The 18698-nt window shown below is 45.6% G+C and overlaps 2 protein-coding genes across 2 annotated transcripts; one reads left to right on the top strand and one right to left on the bottom strand.

Moving 5' to 3' along the window:
* The first annotated feature begins 107 nt into the window (after positions 1 to 107).
* TOR1A (torsin family 1 member A) lies at positions 108 to 12508 on the top strand. The gene is made up of 5 exons (XM_008169194.4): positions 108 to 481; positions 1151 to 1416; positions 3214 to 3389; positions 3481 to 3608; positions 7219 to 12508. Exons 1-5 carry the CDS (start codon positions 112 to 114, stop codon positions 7467 to 7469), a joined length of 1191 nt encoding a protein of 396 aa, XP_008167416.2. The 5' UTR covers positions 108 to 111; the 3' UTR covers positions 7470 to 12508.
* Positions 10669 to 18553, bottom strand: LOC101941762 (torsin-1A). The gene is made up of 5 exons (XM_065572655.1): positions 18223 to 18553; positions 16743 to 17008; positions 15487 to 15662; positions 14670 to 14797; positions 10669 to 12923 (listed from the first exon to the last, which is right to left on the bottom strand). Exons 1-5 carry the CDS (start codon positions 18401 to 18403, stop codon positions 12670 to 12672), a joined length of 1005 nt encoding a protein of 334 aa, XP_065428727.1. The 5' UTR covers positions 18404 to 18553; the 3' UTR covers positions 10669 to 12669.
* Between the last annotated feature and the right edge of the window lie 145 nt (positions 18554 to 18698).

The raw sequence follows: 18698 nt of genomic DNA, 5'->3' as shown, positions 1-18698 counted from the left end.
ATCTGAGTTATTGCATGCTTGAGCGCGTGTCGTGACACGTGACCTGCCGCATAGCGTTCCAATGGGAGGGCACATTTCGGTCACGTGACAGTTAATGCTTCTGTTTCCAAAATGGCCGCCGCCGCCTCCTCACGCCCGCTCCTTCAGCCCCTGGCCCAGGCCTCTGCCCACAACCAAGATGGCGGCGCCGGAAGCGGCTTGGCCGGATGCGGAAGTGCCGGTGCTGGGTGGGAGTGGCGGCTGGCAGGCTCGGGGCTGTGGTGGCCTGGCGGAGGGGGTATGAAGCTGCTGCGGGGGCCGCTGGGGGTTGCCCTGGGCCTTGTGTTGCTGCTGAGCCCGGTGCAGACGGTGGAGCCCATCAGCCTCGGGCTGGCGCTGGCTGGCGCCGCCTCAGCGCTCACCGGCCTCATCTCCTATCCCCGCCTCTACTGCTACTTCAGGGAGTGCTGCCTCCAGCGGGAGGGGGCCCGGGCGGGAGCAGGTACGGGCGGGGCGGGGGTGGCAGTTATGGCGTAAGTACAGGGTTGGGGAGGGCTTGAGAGTTGTCCCTATAGGGCGGGGTTGAGCGTGAGGGCTATTTAAGCTGGGGAAGGATGGGGGGGGCCCTAGGAAGATGCACCCTGAGAGAGGGGGGCAGGGTCGCTGGGGAGAGGGATATGGGGCAGCAGGCAGAGGAAGGTGGCGAGTAGCAGGGATAGGCGATTAGAGGTAGGATCCCAAGGAGGTGCAGGGAGGCTGTCGCTAGAGGAAAGGGCCTAGGGGCCTGTTTTGGGGGGCTCTAGGGAGGACTGGGCTCTGCCTTCTCTAAAGGGATGTGTGGCTCCTTCCAGGTGGAAGGAGGTGGAGTAAAAGGGGGACTTGGTGTTATGTTTCTCTCCATAGGAACATGGGGTAGTGTTTGGCAGCTGGAACCAGAACATCACATGCTAGGGTCTGTAGTCTCCACTGGTCATATCTATATATTAAAGAGAAAGTTGGTTGCTCTGTTCTAGTCTGGGTAGCTTTTTGATCCCCAGCCGCCCTGGGATGAGCAAAGTTTGGGTACCCCTGGATAATGTTATCAAAGGGTCCTGCGCTCTGAAGCAGGTTAGAAACACTGAAACGTATCACCTTCTTTTCTACTTATCTGATTGGTGTCTCCTTCACTCAGCATTGCAGGGGGATTTGGACAAGAAACTGTTTGGTCAGCACCTCGTGAAGAAGGTGATTGTGAAAGCTGTGACTGGCTTCTTGAACAATACAAATCCCAAAAAGCCTCTCACCCTCTCCTTGCATGGATGGACTGGTACTGGCAAAAACTTTGTCAGTAAAATAATTGCAGAGAGTATCTATGAAGGAGGCCTGAACAGCAATTATGTCCATCAGTTTGTGTCTACTTTGCATTTTCCCCATGCACATAGTATTGGCCAGTACAAGGTAAGAGTGCATTTTGGAGCTCATCATAAGTGATTGTGGGGGTTATCTCTTTTGTTGGTTTATAAAGGTTATGAGATCAGCAGTACTAGCAAGTGAAGACTTTTTATCTGAAACAGTAAAATACAATGTATGCTGAGTCTGAAGTGCAAATGTGTAAACCCTAACGTTTAGGGATGGATTTCCCCGGATTTCCCTGTGTAAAAAAAAAAAAAAAAAAAAATTGTTTATGCATCCTCTCATGTTTCTATCCAGAGGGAAAGGACACGGGTAGGGCATCAACATGGGACTTGGAGCAGAGAACTGAACCCAAGTATCCCTCCACAGGCTTCCTGTGTAATTTTGGGCATGTGACTTTGTCTTTCCCTGCCTCAGTTTCCCAATTGAAAAACGGGGCTAGTAGTACTTTGTCCCTCACAGGGATGTTGTGAGCATGAATACATTAAAGCTTGTGAAATGCTGAGATACCCCAGTAACAGGGGCTATATAAGTACCTTAGGCAGGTAGATATGTGAGGCAGCACAGTTCTGAGAAATACCATTGCTTGTGTTCCTGAATTTTAATCCCGATTCTGCCACTGGGTTGTGTGAGAGAGTCTCTTCTGCTGCCTGCGAAATGAGGGTGAAACTTTTCTACCTAGTAGGAGTATTATGCTGATTAGTGAATGTTTGGACAGTGTTTTGAACCTGTAAACACACAATGTATGCATATTGAAGACTTAAAGGAATGGATCAGTCTATACGTTAGCTTTTAAAATGGAGAATTCTACTTTTTCTCTCGTTTATACATTTCCCCTTGTAAAGCTTTCTATTGTCCTGCCCCAGCTGAGGCTTTCCGAAATGCAGTGGAAGAAATGGATTTTTATGCTCTTCACTGTCAAAGAAAAACGGCTTGTGAAATTTACCACATGGACAGTGCTAGAAACGAAAGCCCTCTTTATCCATCGCACAGGCAGTGGAGTCTTCCCTGCACTGCCTCACTCATGTGCAGGAACCAAATAATAGTGAGACTGGTAAAATGATGGTCATCACTGAAGGTGATCAGCAGAGTCATTGTTGGTTTTAAATCAACTGTCCCAGTTCCTTTTCTTTCTCATTGATAATCTTAAACATAACATTTAACAGTGGGTAAACCCCTGTGCCATATAATAAAATACTTACATGAGGTTAACCCCCTTCCTGAACAAAGCTACACTTTTGAACGGTTTTTAATCACCTCCAGTTAATTACTTACTAGTAGTTAAAGCCCGGGACTAGGAGTTACGATTCTAGGTTCTATTCCTAGCTGTTCCTGTGATTTTATTATGTGACCTTGGCTAAGTCACTTAATCTCTCGCTGACTCAATTTGTGCAACATTCGTTAGCTGGGTAATGTTTTGAGATCTAAAGATGGAATATGCTATATGACTGCAGAGTATTAGCACCAGAGAAAAAAGTTTGCCCCAGTGGGCTTCACTTTGTCCTACAAGCCAGATCACTGCTTTGTATTAATGTTAATTCACTGGCTTGAAGTATAGTCCTTTTCATGGGTATCTGGCAGACCGATTCTGGTAACTCACCTGGGTTTTTAAGGTTATTTTAACAACCAGAATGCATTTCTGTTACTGTTCTTTTTATCATTATTTACTGTTGACCTTTTAACCAGTTTTTGATCAAGAAATTCATACAATTACAGGTGTACAATTGAAGTTACTGCTTTTGAATGGAAAGCGGTGATCTAAAATCTACATATTTCCTTTGTCTTTAACGTGACTTTGATGCAAATGGACTTTGCATTCTTCTTTCTTTTTGTGTAACATAGGACCAGTTGCAGTCATGGATTCGGGGAAACGTGAGCGCCTGTGGCAGGTCAATCTTTATATTTGATGAAATGGATAAAATGCACGCAGGGCTCATTGATTCCATCAAACCGTTCTTGGACTATTACGAGCAGCTTGATGGAGTATCCTATCGGCGTGCCATCTTCATCTTTCTCAGGTAAGGAGCATCTGTGAAATAATTGCAATGCTGTAAACTGAATGCTCTGTGAAACACATCCAGCTGAAATCCTTTTCCTTCCTTCACGCAGCAATGCGGGGGCTGAAAAGATAACAGAGGTGGCATTAGACTTCTGGAAAAGTGGAAAGAAAAGGGAAGACATGGAACTCAAAGACCTGGAAGCTGGAGTGTCTCTGTCTGTCTTCAACAACAAGAATAGTGAGTAATATTGATTATTCCCGTGGCTAAAAATTCTTCTCTTTGAATGAGTGATTCTGCATCTATTTCTGGTATTTGCCAACTGCCTCTCTTTTGGAGAACACCTAAGAAACAAATGTTTCAGCTATAATAGTCCCAGTGGTAATCATGGGATTGCTATAATATTTCACTCTTTACATAGTTTGACTCTTCAACAGACTATATGCAACTTTTAAGTGGGATTATTTTATGCATCTTTTTGCTGCCTGTGGCACTGAGCTACTATCTCTGATGAGGAAGGTTGCCATTCCCCTTCCCAAGACTGTAGATAGATTTCTTTGGCTCATAATTGGAGGCTGCACGATAAACGCCACACCCCAATCCTTCCTTGCCCTTCAGAATTGAGGGCAGATGGATTGCCAGCCTGAGTTACTGTTTTCCCTAAATTATAATGGCATAGCTGTATAGTTACAAAGTTATTTTTAACAATAGCTTAGAAATAAACCTTCTAACAATGGACCCAGACTATTACAGCTCTCCAACAGAGCAGTCCACGGGATGACAAACTAAGAAATGCACTCAGTGACTGGTGTGTTAAACGATGGATTCTGCATCTGTTGGTTGATGTTGTTTTGAGCAGCTTTAGGGAGAGAGAGAGGAACTGCTTTTACCATGGTGAAAGTGCACACAGGTTTATTTACTGAGAGAGAAACAAAGTGGCAGGGCTAGAGTTGATGTGAACTGGTGTGGCAGCAGCAGTTGCAGCTCAGTGTGAACTCCAGTTTTCGGGCAGGGACATGCCATGGTATAGTCATGAAGTATTCAGACTGATGCTGTTTGGTTGCTGATTTGAGGTGGAGAGGAATGGTGCAGTGTGAAGGACATGGCACTGCTCTGTAATTTATTAATATTGTAGGTGACCTGGCTCTTGAGAAGTTCACTGTGTCTACAACACAGTATGGATAAATAGACGGTTTAAAAAAAATTAAAATCAGACCTTTTTGTTCAAATTATTTTAATTTTTTTTAAAATAAACCTATTTAAAATTAAACATCTGGTTAGGACAACCAATGTTAAGGCCTAAACTTATTATAATCTATTAAAATTTAAATTAAATATAAAATATGAAGCATTACATGGTGGCTGCCAAATTTTAAAGAAAGTCAGACCACTGAACTGATGGAAGTCACTGGCCAAACCAGTGTGTGTTGAAGTGCTAAACCAGCTTTTGACAGCAGTACGCTCTTCAGCAGATGCAGAGAGAGTTGGTTTTGTTTGTTACTCAGTTTGATCAGTTCAATGACTATTTCATTCAAGATAAGAAATCAATGGGAGTTGACGAAACAAGAAAACTTGTTTTCCTCTTCCAATCTGTGTCAGAAGATGACGTGTACTAGTTCTACAATCCTGAAGATGGTAACGTGAAACAAGCAGTTAAATTCACTAACCACGGATAGTATTTTCTTTAAGAAATCAGTTTTAAATGCAAAACGTTTTGATAAACTTTTAGACACAAATCAAAAATACATTTATTTATTTTTAGTAAATAAGTGTATCGTTCACCATTTCTGGTATAATAAAAAATACAAAAATTAAAAATCTGAATAAATATAAATGAAGCTATATAATTGCTTACCTGTGTATAGGTTATAGCACATCCTCTTAGCTTCCCCCACCCCCAACAAAAGCACCACATTTAATGTAAAGGCTCTATTCAATTGGAAACCAACCTGTTTTAATGGTTACCAACCAATAAGAATCCTCCTTTCTTTAGGAAAGTAACTAAAGTACAAATGAAAAACTCCATTAAAACCGATGATTTAATCAAGTTTTCCTGCTTGCTGATTTACATCAGGATTAAACTTTGGTAGTTTTAAATCGCTTTGATTTAATTCTACCCACTCTGCTGCGTTGGGTAAATATTGGGATATCTGCTGTGTGCATGTTAGTTTAGTTTAACAGTAGATGGTTGGGAAATAAAAACATGCCCTCGTAAACACTTGAAGGTGGCTAAGAGAAAATACTTGAGATATTAACTGTGAAGAACCTACTTCCTTGGCTCCAGGCAAATTACAGACCTTGTTTTGACCAGCCTGGGAATGAAAATGACCATTTAAAAGACTCCCTGGTGAGAGGTCAGGTAGTTGTTTGTGGGGAATAAACTGAAACACTCATAGAACCTGCTGGAGGGTCTGAAGCAGTAAAGCCTTCCTAGGTTTCCAAGACAGGGAGATTCATAGATTCATAGACTCTAGGACTGGAAGGGACCTCGAGAGGTCATCGAGTCCAGTCCCCTGCCCTCATGGCCAGACCAAATACTGTCTAGATCGTCCCTGATAGACATTTATCTAACCTACTCTTAAATATCTCCAGAGATGAAGATTCCACAACCTCCCTAGGCAGTTTATTGCAGTGTTTAACCACCCTGACAGTTAGGAACTTTTTCCTAATGTCCAACCTAAACCTCCCTTGCTGCAGTTTAAACCCATTGCTTCTTGTTCTGTCCATAGAGGCTAAGATAAACAAGTTTTCTCCCACCTCCTTATGACACCCTTTTAGATACCTGAAAACTGCTACCATGTCCCCTCTCAGTCTTCTCTTTTCCAAACTAAACAAACCCAATTCTTTCAGCCTTCCTTCATAGGTTATGTTCTCTAGACCTTTAATCATTCTTGTTGCTCTTCTCTGGACCCTCTCCAATTTCTCCACATCTTTCTTGAAATGCGGTGCCCAGAACTGAACACAATACTCCAGTTGAGGCCTAACCAGCGCAGAGTAGAGCGGAAGAATGACTTCTCGTGTCTTGTTCACAACACACCTGTTAATACATCCCAGAATCGCGTTTGCTTTTTTTGCAACAGCATCACACTGTTGACTCATATTTAGCTTGTGGTCCACTATAACCCCTAGATCCCTTTCTGCCGTACTCCTTCCTAGACAGTCTCTTCCCATTCTGTATGTGTGAAACTGATTGTTCCTTCCTAAGTGAAGCACTTTGCATTTGTCCTTATTAAACTTCATCCTGATGGTAAGCCATAGGTAAGATAGACATGTGCACCGCCCTTTTGTTGTTTTAAAATCCTCTTTATGTTATGCTTTATTCCTACTGCTAAGATTAAACAATACTTTGATTTGAAAAGGCTGTCTGGTCAGTGTATTTACTGCTGGTCATGGGCTCCTGAAGGGAAGAACCGCAGGTACCCGAACCCAGTTGGACCCGTTAGGGAAAGCACGGTTGATCCACCAGATACTGTAGCCAGGACCCAGTCTAAAAGTGGGAGAATTGTAGGATTCTGCCCCAGGATAGGTAAAGGCTTGGAGCCTAACACCTGAGGGGCTGCACTCAGAGACTGGGGAGAGGGCAGAGGTGCCGCTAGTCTTGAAACCTTGACATGCAGCAACAGCTCCAATATATGATGTTTCTGTGTCCATCCTGCTTGGCTTAAAGTGAAGCCACTCTCATACCGTGGCAATGTGTGACCTTATACAAGTAGAAGTGATTGTGATAAGAATAAAAACCAAGAGTAAACAACTTTAGGGTGGGTAGCAGGGAGTTGTGATAAATATAGCCCCCTCCCTACTAGCTGTCAATCTCCACAAAAGGTGCACTAACCAACAGTATTTTTTGCAGGCGGCTTTTGGCACAGCAGCCTGATCGACAGAAACCTCATTGATTATTTTGTCCCCTTTCTGCCTCTGGAGTACAAACACGTGAAAATGTGTGTCAGGGTTGAACTTGAATCACGTGGCTACATGGTGGATGAAGAAATCATAACCAAAGTAGCTGACGAGTTGACCTACTTCCCCAAGGAGGAGAAAATCTACTCTGATAAAGGATGCAAAACTGTGTTCACCAAGCTGGATTTTTACTATGACTTATAATGTTTTACGAAGCTGTGATCTGCAAAGGAAAAAATGAACCTAATCACAAAGTGGAGAAACCGAAACATTTCATTTGTCAAGCACTTTTTAAAAAAAAAAAAAAAGGAACATTGTCATTTAATTGCCTGATGTAAATAAGTGGCAATACACTTGTCTTTTTATTCTGGGGGAGCCTTGTAATAGTCATATCTTCAAAAGATGTCAGTCCTGTGCCATGAAGTTAGGAAAGAACTGTGCATGGAGCAGTCACCCCTTCCAGAGCATTGTCTAACAGTGTCTATGGTTTATCTCAAATCATGGATTGGTTGATTGCTACAATTGTTCAGTGGAACACGGCTATGTACATTAGACCTGCAGTTTTGATCTGGTTTTAATTAGGTTTTAATTTGTAGAAGTGGTTTCCAGATGGTACAGAATATTTTAATCAAGGCCCTTATATCTGCAAGACCATTCCTAGGAGTTGTGGGTGGGGTATTTCCCAGACTGTCCTTTGAAAAGTGGATATGCAGGTTTGTTTGTTTTCTTAAAAATAACCACCCTTGGTGTTCCCAGCTGTATTGGAACCAAAGTGCAGGAGTGAGCCCGTATGTCCTTTCACCTAGCATGATGTAGTGCCATTTTTATAAAAACAAGGGTGTAAACTGTTCCTTCTGGTGCCAAACTGCATTAGGGGAAGGTCAGTATGTGAAACAAGGCTGAGTAAGAAGAGGAACTGCAGCAAAGTCATTGACTATGTCCCTGTAATGGAGTTAGTTCTTTCTTTGGCTGTTTGCTGTGAATTGTAGCAGTGACACTCAGTCGCTTTCCTTTTCCTTCTTTGTGGTAACGAAGAAAAGGGCTGTTTACTAAAATCCAGTGTTTGGAGTTTGTTTCATAGAATCAGAGTAATTGGAAGGCAGAATCTGTTAAATCCTATTTAGTCCACGTGGCAGCTGTAAGATTTTCTTTAGTTTCAAACTTTTCTAAATGCAGAAAGCAGCAGTCTGGGTAATTTTTCACCCCAGTCTTACAAGGCAGTGCCATGTGGAAGGGGATGAAGACGGCGTCAACACTACCTGGGAAAATATTTAATTACAATAATGCCAAAGTTACTGCAGCCCATCTGCCAGTTTTATTTATAAATGTCAACACTGCTAAGTTTTTTCACTCGTTTCTAGCTCTCACAATTTCAAAATAAGATTTTTATCATTCCCTCAATAAAAGTTCTCACCAGTAAAATTTGTATACGGTACCTCTGCTAATTGCATATATTGAAGGGACTGCCTCATGGTTACCTTTGTATGTAAATTTACCATCTTACCATGCTTATTCTGCCTTCTGGTTAGAGGCATTCTGCTGTGCTTGATTACAAACTTTCATGTTCACTTTTTGCAGCTAGGACACAAAGGGGCTAGGTAGTGGGGAGAGAAATGGTTCTTTAGCCATTGCTAAAGATTAGCTAAGTCATTATGCTTTGCAATATGAAGCAAGCAATTAGGGCAGACTGCTTGGGATTGTGCATGAACTTTCTAACGCTATGCTAGTGCAAACCCTGCTCCTGGCTCCTAGTAAGAGGAACAGTCTTCCACATGCTGTAGTCCCAACAGTATTCTACAGGTGCTTAAAACACAGACTGGATTTGTCCAGCTGATAGAGTAGATTAAAACCCCACTTCCTCTGTCTGCCCACTTCTTACTGTAGCTAGTCACCCTCATTAGTGACATCAGTAAGTGATGATGGCCGTAGCTATGTCTACATTGTGCTGCAGGGCAGACCAGCGGTGTGTGAATTGCAGCAGGCACCAGGGTGCGGCATTGTAACAGCTGTGGACGCTGTACCTAGTTTACATTAATGTAGTCCTCTTTGAAAAGAACTATGTTTATGCAAAGTAGATACCTTTCAGTTCATTCCAGCAGTGTCCACATGGAACAGTTAAAGTGCAGCACTTGGTGTGTACTGCTTTTCACACCTCTGTAGAGAAATGAAGCAGCAGGATTCAAGCCTTTCCTGTTTGTTCTTGTTACATTTGGATAATGTAATTAACTTAAATCTGTTAGCTCATTCTCAGAGGTTCCCTTTAACCTGCTGGTTTCATAAACCCACCAGGAGCCTGAGTTTTTGAAACTCGCAGGGCTGACCAGCTGGAATAAGAGTGTAGTGCTCCAAACAGTCACTATTTGCTGGCTTTTCTGAAATACATAAATTATGAGGATTACATTCTACAAGCTTATAGTGACATGATGCAATTAGCAGAGAGGGGAAGCAAGAAACTTCCATCACTGTCCCTGGTGGTTTCTGTTCAAGAAATCCTGCTCTCGTTTATATCGCAATATCCTAAACCTCTCACTTTCAATAGTGAAGAACATTATGCAACTCTGCCAAGTAATACTTTGCACTTCCATCTGTTAGTGAACTCAAAGCACTTAATGCTGTTAGATTCCTAGCACTGTGGGGAAGGGAGGAAAGAGCATTTGCCCTGTCTTGCATAGAACACTACTTTCCTGATTTCCCACTGATAGGATGTTTATACTGGGCTGCTGGCATTTTAACCACCTGCTGCCTAGAGGATAGGGTGTTTAAATTCCAGCAGGTACTACCACAGTACTTACACTGTAACAGTGGGGAAAACTGCTTGTTGGGACACAAATCAAGTGGCCAGGTCAGAGTAACAGAGTTAGGACCAAGATCCTGCTTGAATACAGCCTACGCTGCCAGAAGATGTGTGGCAAGTTACATTTCTACAGATTGCATCATAGAAAAAACTGGCAGGAATGCTGAAGCCTTGCTGTGAGAAGAGCAAACTTCCAACCACTCTTGCTGGAAACAGGTAAAAATGCAACCCTGTCAGCTAAATCCCCACCTCAGGTCTATCACCTGAAAGGAGCATTACTTCTCTGACCCAGGAAGGCCTTCCACCTCTATACTCCTGAATGGCACTTTTGCAAACTGCAGTGGTGTGGTTGCACTGGGGCACCCTGCTGTATTAACTAGTGAATTCAACCAAAAGCTACAGGGAGGTCTAGTCTATCCTTACAAGGATACCTTATTTACCCTGGGAAGGAGCAGGTAAGTCAGCTGTTACTTAAAGATGGCCTGACTTCATTAGAACAAACCTGACCAGGAGGAACCTGAGATACCACAGCATGAATGCCTAGGCATTGAGCAGTAGAATGATAGTGTCTACCAGCTGGCAGTTATTAAATAAGTCAAAAGGCAGCTGAAGGATGAAAGACATTTATTGCAGCTATGACACTTAGAGTTTTAAAAACTGCAGGAGTACTTTACATTCAGAACATCAGAGCTGGGAGAGCTACCAGACATTTAGGGATGCAGTGTTTAGAATCTTTTTGAGGAAGAGTTACCAATCAAGGTAAAACATCACACATCAAAGCAACAGTCCAATGTCCCAAGGTTAAGAGCTAGTGTTAACTTCAAGTGATTGCATCAGAGTAAACAGTTTGTCACAGTTATGACAAAGCCACATGCAGGGTTATAAAAAAGTGTAACTGACTCCAATTTCAGAGGTTAATGTGAACATTTAAAGCTTTCTTGCTGGTAGTTTGAACAAAACCAGGCTTGATTTGAGACATTAATATAAAGCAGTTTTGCACACCATCTTAAAACAAGTGTCAATATATGAGGAGTTAATTCAGCAACTACATAATAAAATCAACTTCCACCCATGAGTCTTAGCTGCACTGGTATCATGCTGCACATACTATGTAGTTCACTTAATGTGTAAGTTAAGCTTTCTTATCCTCCATTTATGTAAAGGCACTTCCATCTCACAGCTGGGGAAGAGTAGGAGGGCGGGAGAGTTAGAAAGTTGAGTCTTTGGTGAGTAAGCTGCGATATGAAAATTCCACCCTTACTAGATGGGCAAAGGTTGATCCTCTCCCAGCTTCCTAACCCTGCAGGTTCCCATTTCACCTTGCTGCTGGGAACAAGATGTTTCACACTGACCGTGCCAGCTGCAGGTTCTCATTAATTTTACAATGTTGCTAAAAACTATTAAAAATAAGGCTGGGATGGCGGGAGGTTGTTCTTTGACCATATTTCCCATCCACCCCTTTCCCTTCCTGGTTCTATAGGAAAAGATTTTGTACTTCCACTTCAACAATCTAGTATAAAATAGTATCAAAAATAGACTATTCAAAATCATTTCTACTACCAGGTAACATTCAAGCAAGGGGTGTGTCTGGGGAGGGGAAGGGGGATGTTGCTGGATTACGTGGCTGTGGCTCGGAGGGAATGTAACACCTTGTGGATCTCATGCCCACCCTTGTGCACAGATACTGACCTGACAAGTTGTAACAGTCAAACCCTCATGAATGTTTCCCCAGACACTTGCCTGCGGTGCTGTAGCAGTCAAACCCCTGGTGAACGGTTCCCCCCCACTGAAAGGGACAGAAATACCCATTGGCAGCCAAGCCCACAGTCACTTGGACTCCCTTTGATTCAAATTTCGTATGAGGAGGGGAAAGAAGAGAGTCTTTTGGATAGAGACTGTGGAGGGAAGCAACTAATTTCTCCCCAACCCAAGATTTCTTTGAGTTCACCTTAACGTTCCACATCACTAGAGCAGGAGGCATGGAGGCAGCTTAGAGTCAGAAACGAACCAAGGTCCTGCCTTTCCATCCCTGGAGAACTGACCTGAACACACTACTACCAACCCTTTCCAGAGCACAAGGAGTCCCTCCAGCACAGCGGCATTTGAACTAGCAAAGTATCAAGGCCTCAACCCTGCTGCCGTTATCATGGACCCTGGACGCGCCAGCTGAAGTCAAGGCCAAAGCTCCCATTGATTTCAATGGGAATAGGACTGGACCTTCCATATGCTAGGAAGGGACTGTGGCCAAACGGAAGGATTCCTTCATTTTACTCCAGTTGTCTAGTAGAGAGGGTTGGAGGGAGAGGATGGAATTTTTAACAATCTCAGCTGTTAAAATACAATGCAGTGAAGGCTGGATCCAGTGATGAATGCTATGCTCAAACACTTCTAGAGTCTATCCTGGATTAAAAAGGCAACACTTGGGTACTGCCCGTTTAAGGAAGAGCACTGGGGTTTAAAAAAAAATAAAAGAAATCAGTCATTCCTAGGATCCCTGCCACACGTCCCAAAATATTAAAAGTGCAAAGAGACAGACTTCAAAATGCCATTAAAAGTGCTTCAGCAAGGAAAGGGCATAGAGTTCCTTGTTCCACCTCAGTTCCATATTGCTCATAACCTCTCCCAATAAAACAACAGCTTCTGCAGCACGAGCTTGCAGCCTTTAACAGAGTAGATTTTCTCATCTTTTGGGAAGAATGTCATCTCCTTGGCCACCTCGTCAACGATCGCCTCGTTGATTTTCTTGCCACCGGACTCGATTTCTGCCCTGATGCACATCTTAAGATGCTTGTACTCCAGGGGCAGGAAGGGGACAAAGTAATCAATGAGGTTTCTATCGATCAGGCTGCTGTGCCACAAGCCACCTAGAAAACATCAGACAGGAGGTTGCTTAAATGGTCAGGGAGAACAAATGTAACATCTTAATGACAGTTCTGTCCTCCATTGTCAATAAATGCTTGGTCCTTGTTTTCTAGGTAGGTGATTTTACTAAATGACAGATGAACAGCCCCCAACACTTCCAAACATGAAAGGCCCATGCATTGCACCTAGGTCTTACACCACTAGGGAAATGATGTAAGATTTAGACTTTGATTAATATTTGTTACTTATGGCATTAGCTTGCACCAAGCATAAAGCAGGAATCTTCTATACACTGTTCTGTCAGTGCACTTCATTCCTGATCTACAGCACCCTCTGCTGGTCCAGTTGCAGGTCTTCCCCCTGTGCAGAGGTCTTTGATTTTACTAAGTTATCTGTGGAGCCCTACCAAATTCACAGCCATGAAAAACACATCACAGACTGTGAAATCTGGTCTCCCACCATGAAGTCTGGTCTTTTGTGTGCCCTATACCGGGGTTCTCAAACTTCATTGCACCATGACCCCCTTCGGACAACAAAAATTACTACATGACCCCCTGGAGGGGGGACGGGGGACTGAAGCCTGAGCCCATCCGAGCCCCGTCCGCTGGAGGGGGGAGAGGGCAAAGTTAAGCCCAAGGGCTTCAGTCCCAGTCAGGGGGCCTGTAATCTGAGCCCCAATGCCCAGGTGGAGAGGCTCAGGCTTTGGCCCCAGGAAGTCTAAGCCAGGCCTGGCGACCCCATTAAAACAGGGTTGTGACCCACTTTGGGGTCCCAACCCAGAGTTTGAGAACTGCTGCCCTATACTATACAAATTTCACAGGGAAGACCAGTGTTTCTCAAATTAGGGGGGTCGCAAGGTTATTTTAGGGAGGTTGTGGTATTGCCACCTTACTTCTGTGCTGCCTTCGGAGCTGGGCGGCTGGAGAGAGGTGGCTGTTGGCCGGGCATCCAGCTCTGAAGGCAGCGCCCCGCCAGCAGCAGCACAGAAGCAAGGGTGGCAATACCACACCATGCCATCCTTACTTCTGCGCTGGTGCTGACGGCAGCTCTGCCTTCAGAGCTGGGCTCCCAGCCAACAGCCATCGCTCTCTAACAGCTCAGCTCTGAAGGCAGCACCATTGCGAGCAGCAACACAGAAGGGTAGCAGTACCGCAAATCCCCCCCAATAACCTTGCAACCTCCCCCCACAATTCCTTTTTGGGTCAGGAGCCCCTAAATTACAACACGGTGAAATTTCAGATTTAAATAGCTGAAATCATGAAATTTATGATTTTTAAAATCCCATGACCATGAAATTGACCAAAATGAACCACGAATTTGGTAGGGCCCTAGTTATCAGGTAGGCAGCTGTCTTCTAAGAACTAGGCTGGGATCATCTAACATCATTTTCGCTGGGACCTAAATTAAGTTATAAACTCAGGTCAATCTGCAGAGGTGAATGGTTAGTGCATTAGAGTCTTCCAGCCCCAGAAACACTGGGCATAATTTCTCCCTGAAACAAACATTCCATTGCGTGAGGACCTGATCCTGAGAGCTGCAGCATGCCTCCTGAAATGTGCCGAGCACCCAGTGAAATCAATGAATTGTTGTGCTCAGTGCCTAGTGGTATCTGGGCCTAAGTGAGTGGGAATGTGTGTACAACAATATTACATGGGTTAAAGAGGCAAGCTGGAGCAGCACACACCAAGCGAGGATGTTCTGTGTTTATGAAGTAAAAGAACCTCCAACTCATTGGGAAAATAACTCACTATTCTTATTATTGAAGACTGCTACAGATAACACAGGCTCCAGGTCTTTCAGCTGAATCTGCTTCCTGTCTTTTCCACTCCTCCAGAAGTCCAGAGCCACTTTATTAATTAAATCCGCACCTGCATTACTGTTCATAAGAGAAAGAGTTTAGTACAGACCCAAGATAGGAAGAGTCCAATATCTCTTCTCTAGCAGGATTACATTTAACACTCGTCTGTTCTAATGTTTGTCTGCACAGCAAGCATGTCACAAGAATAAAAAGCCTTAAACCAATGCTTAAGTCATTTAGGACTATATTCCACATTGTCCCTACAGCGTTGTTTCTGAGCCACAATACCTCTTGCTCAGAAGAAATGGTCATGTAGCTCCCTCTCAAAAGAAATCATCAGCTCGGCACATGTGGTGGGCCCTCTGAGTGATGCAAAGTGGTCTCTCCACCACCCCGTAGTGAAGTATGATACCAGTGCAACGCTCCCAGCACATGGAATGAGGGACAGATTCAGGATCTGATCTCCATTCTGCTGTATAGCAGCGTGCTATTACTAGATGAGACTACCAGATCGGCCCACTTTAAGGTGTTATGCGCTACAGTCCTTTGCTGGATGGAGGCAGAATTGCTCAACTGTATCATAGGCCCTGCAATGCAGGCAGCTAATGGACCTTCTTCTTTAGCTCAGATAGCACATGCTTTTTGACAGAAGAATCTGGGCTCTATCCCTGCTGATGCCTGGAAGCTCTGAGTGGCCAAGACACATACCACAGTGACAGCGAAGGCCCGTGTGAGCCTGGATTTGCCACAGTAGACAGACCACAAACCTGAGAAAGATAAAGATGGCTCTCCGGTAGGACACCCCATCAATCTGCTCGTAATAGTCTAAGAATGGCTTGATGGCATCAATGAGGCCAGGGTGCAATTTATCCATTTCATCAAATATGAACACGGACCTGGCACAGGCGCTCACGTTACCCCGAATCCACGTTTGCAATTGATCCTGGAACAAATGAGAAACACACATTAAAAAAACTAGGTCCCACTGGTAGAGAGCGCAAAAACCACCTGGGAGGGGGTGTGAGTAATGATCCTTTAAATGCTCTGATTATATCCAGCTTCCTGAAGGGAGGAATATGACCACTACCTCCACATGCTGCTAGAATGTGAATCCTGTTCCAGTTATTTGACGAGAGACACCATAAAGCACTTTATTTCCAACCTCAGTTGAGCAATCAAAGCATGAAGAGCAGGGTTCAAATGGAAGAGAGAAAAGACCATACAGGGGAAAGGAAGAAATTTCTTCTGCAGTACTACTTCTACCGTCTATCAGAGGGGTAGCCGTGTTAGTCTGAATCTGTAAAAAGCAACAGAGGGTCCTGAAAATGAATCGATTTTTGGTGGTGGTTGTTTTTTGTTATTATTAGTCAAGTAGATGGTAGAAGGCAACAGGACCCTCTGTTGCCTTCTACCATCTACTTGACTAATAATAACAAAAAACAACCACCACCAAAAATCGATTCATGAAACGTTCAGTTGTAAACATGTAAAGATGCTTTGAGTACGTAACCTTCAGTCTGTGACTATCCTTTTCATGAAAATTGCAGGGAATAAACAAGGTGATCAGCATCAGTCACTTATAAGCCTCTGAAATGTCTGCTCCTTACAGTCACCTCATTTAGCTTGAGCGGAGGACATTTCACAACAGTGAACGCTGTAAAAAGAACGGTGAAGGGTAACCCCAGGGGAAGGTAGGAGAGGAAGTAACTTTTAATCCTTCAAGGAACACTGAAAAGCAAGAGATAAACAGATTTGTCTGTTTCACTTTCCATTTCTTAGCATTTAACTCAGTGCTGTTGTATTCCAGTTTCTAGCACTGCAGGGGGATATTTAGATTCCACCTCCACAAATTTGTCAGTGAATGTTTGAAAATACACAGAAACAGCTGGATACAAGAGTTTATTTGAAATCTTGAGACACCTATGGAGTTGCATACCAAGAACAATCTAATTTCACAGTGTAGAGTTTTAATGATTAATATTTACTGATATCACCAAGGGGAAGTTAAAATTTGCTCTCTTACCTTATACAGTGTAATCTGATGATCATGTGGGAAGTGTAGTGTGGCTATAAAGAGATGAACAAATTTGCTTTTCTGTCCTGCTTTGTGAATGCTCTTTGCGATGAATTGGCTGACAAAGTTTTTACCCGTGCCTCCCCAGCCGTGTAGGGAGAGAGCGAGTGGCTTTTTGGGATTTGGGTTGTTTCTGAATCCAGTCACTGCTTTCAGGATCACGTCTTTGGCAAGGTGCTGTCCAAAGAGTTTATTATCCAGATCCTCCTTCAGTGCTGAAGAATCCAAGGAGAAAAAGAAAGAAGGTCATTTTAGAAGAACAAGGATTTCCGAAAATGGCTTGCAAATTGAATGGTATCATGAATCCCATTTCTCTCTCTCTGGGCAGTCTGGTATCTTTATCCCACACTGGGAAACATTAGAGATGACTCAGTAACTGCGCTAGGGAAACAGAGCCCGATATTGATTTGCACTTACACCAACGATCTCAAAGTGTTTTAAGAACGCTAACGAACGTGGCTCCCAGAATGTCAGGCAGAGGTACCTGAAGTATCAGCCCCATTTCACAGATGGGGAAACTTCAGACAGAGAAGGCAAGTGCTTTTCTCAAGGTCACATTGCCAAGCAGTAGCAGGGCTGGGAGTAGCACCCCAGGGTGCTGATCCCAGTTCTCCGCTCTTTCCACTAACCCACACTCTTTCCCCTTGAAACCCAGGGTCTATCCCAAGCAGCTCTCCTTTCTCCCATGTCACCTCCACCGGGCCAGCTTGGAGTTGCTGGTCCACCAAGGCTCGGTCCCACTTTCCCCGGTTACACTGGGTTGCCCCTTGTGTCCCCTGCCGCCCAGTTCCAGCGTGGAGCTAGTGCCCTCGGCAGCACCAACCCAGTCCGCTCGGGTTCGATCCCGGTTCCGTTGGGCCAGCCCCTGCCTCGGCTCCCCCCCGGTTCTGATCCAGCTCCCCCGCCTGGTTCGGCCCACGGCTCGGTCCCGCTGCCCCAGCCGGCCCGGTACCGGTGGTATCGGGCCGGTCCCCCTCCCGCGGCTCTGGGTTCGGTCCCCCTGCCCCTGCCGGGCCGGTACCGGTGGTATTGGGCCGGTCCCCCTCCCCCGGCTCTGGGTTCGGTCCCCCTGCCCCCGCCGGGCCGGTACCGGTGGTATTGGGCCGGTACCGGTGGTATTGGGCCGGTCCCCCTCCCCCGGCTCTGGGTTCGGTCCCTCTGCCCCCGCCGGGCCGGTACCGGTGGTATTGGGCCGGTCCCCCTGCCCCCGCCGGGCCAGTACCGGTGGTATTGGGCCGGTCCCCCTCCCCCGACTCTGGGTTCGGTCCCCCTGCCCCCGCCGGGCCGGTACCGGTGGTATTGGGCCGGTCCCCCTCCCCCGGCTCTGGGTTCGGTCCCCCTGCCCCCGCCGGGCCGGTACCGGTGGTATTGGGCCGGTCCCCCTCCCCCGGCTCTGGGTTCGGTCCCCCTGCCCCCGCCGGGCCGGTACCGGTGGTATTGGGCCGGTCCGCCTCCCCGGGGCAGCACTCCACGAAGCCGCAGTAGAAGCTGGGGTAGGACAGGTAGCCGGTGAGCACGGAGGCCGCCCCGATGGCGATGCTCAGGCTGATGGGCTCCAGCGCGGCCGAGCCCGGCACCAGGAGCCAGAGCAGCCCCAGCAGCAGCTGCATGGCGGCTTCAGCTGGCCGGCCCCGTCCGCGAGGGAGGCAGCGGCTCGCCGCCAGGGCCCGGTAGAAACTACAACTCCCGACGGCCCCGACGCCGTGCCCAGCACTTCCGCCACGCGCAGCGCTCGGCCGCCATCTTTGTGAGGGCGGGAGTTAGATTCCCATTGCTTGAAAAGTGTGGAAGGGAGCGTTCGGACGACAGCTACTTCCGCCCCGCACGCACACGCTTCCTCCTGCCATCTTTGTGAGGGGCGGATGCAGGCAATTGCTTGGGAGGGACAGGGACACATGTTCTGCC

This window comes from Chrysemys picta, chromosome 18 (genome assembly GCF_011386835.1).
Source record: "Chrysemys picta bellii isolate R12L10 chromosome 18, ASM1138683v2, whole genome shotgun sequence".
NCBI lineage: Eukaryota > Metazoa > Chordata > Testudines > Emydidae > Chrysemys > Chrysemys picta.
Note: the sequence above shows the minus strand (reverse complement) of the source record. Positions and strands in the feature narration are given on the sequence as shown.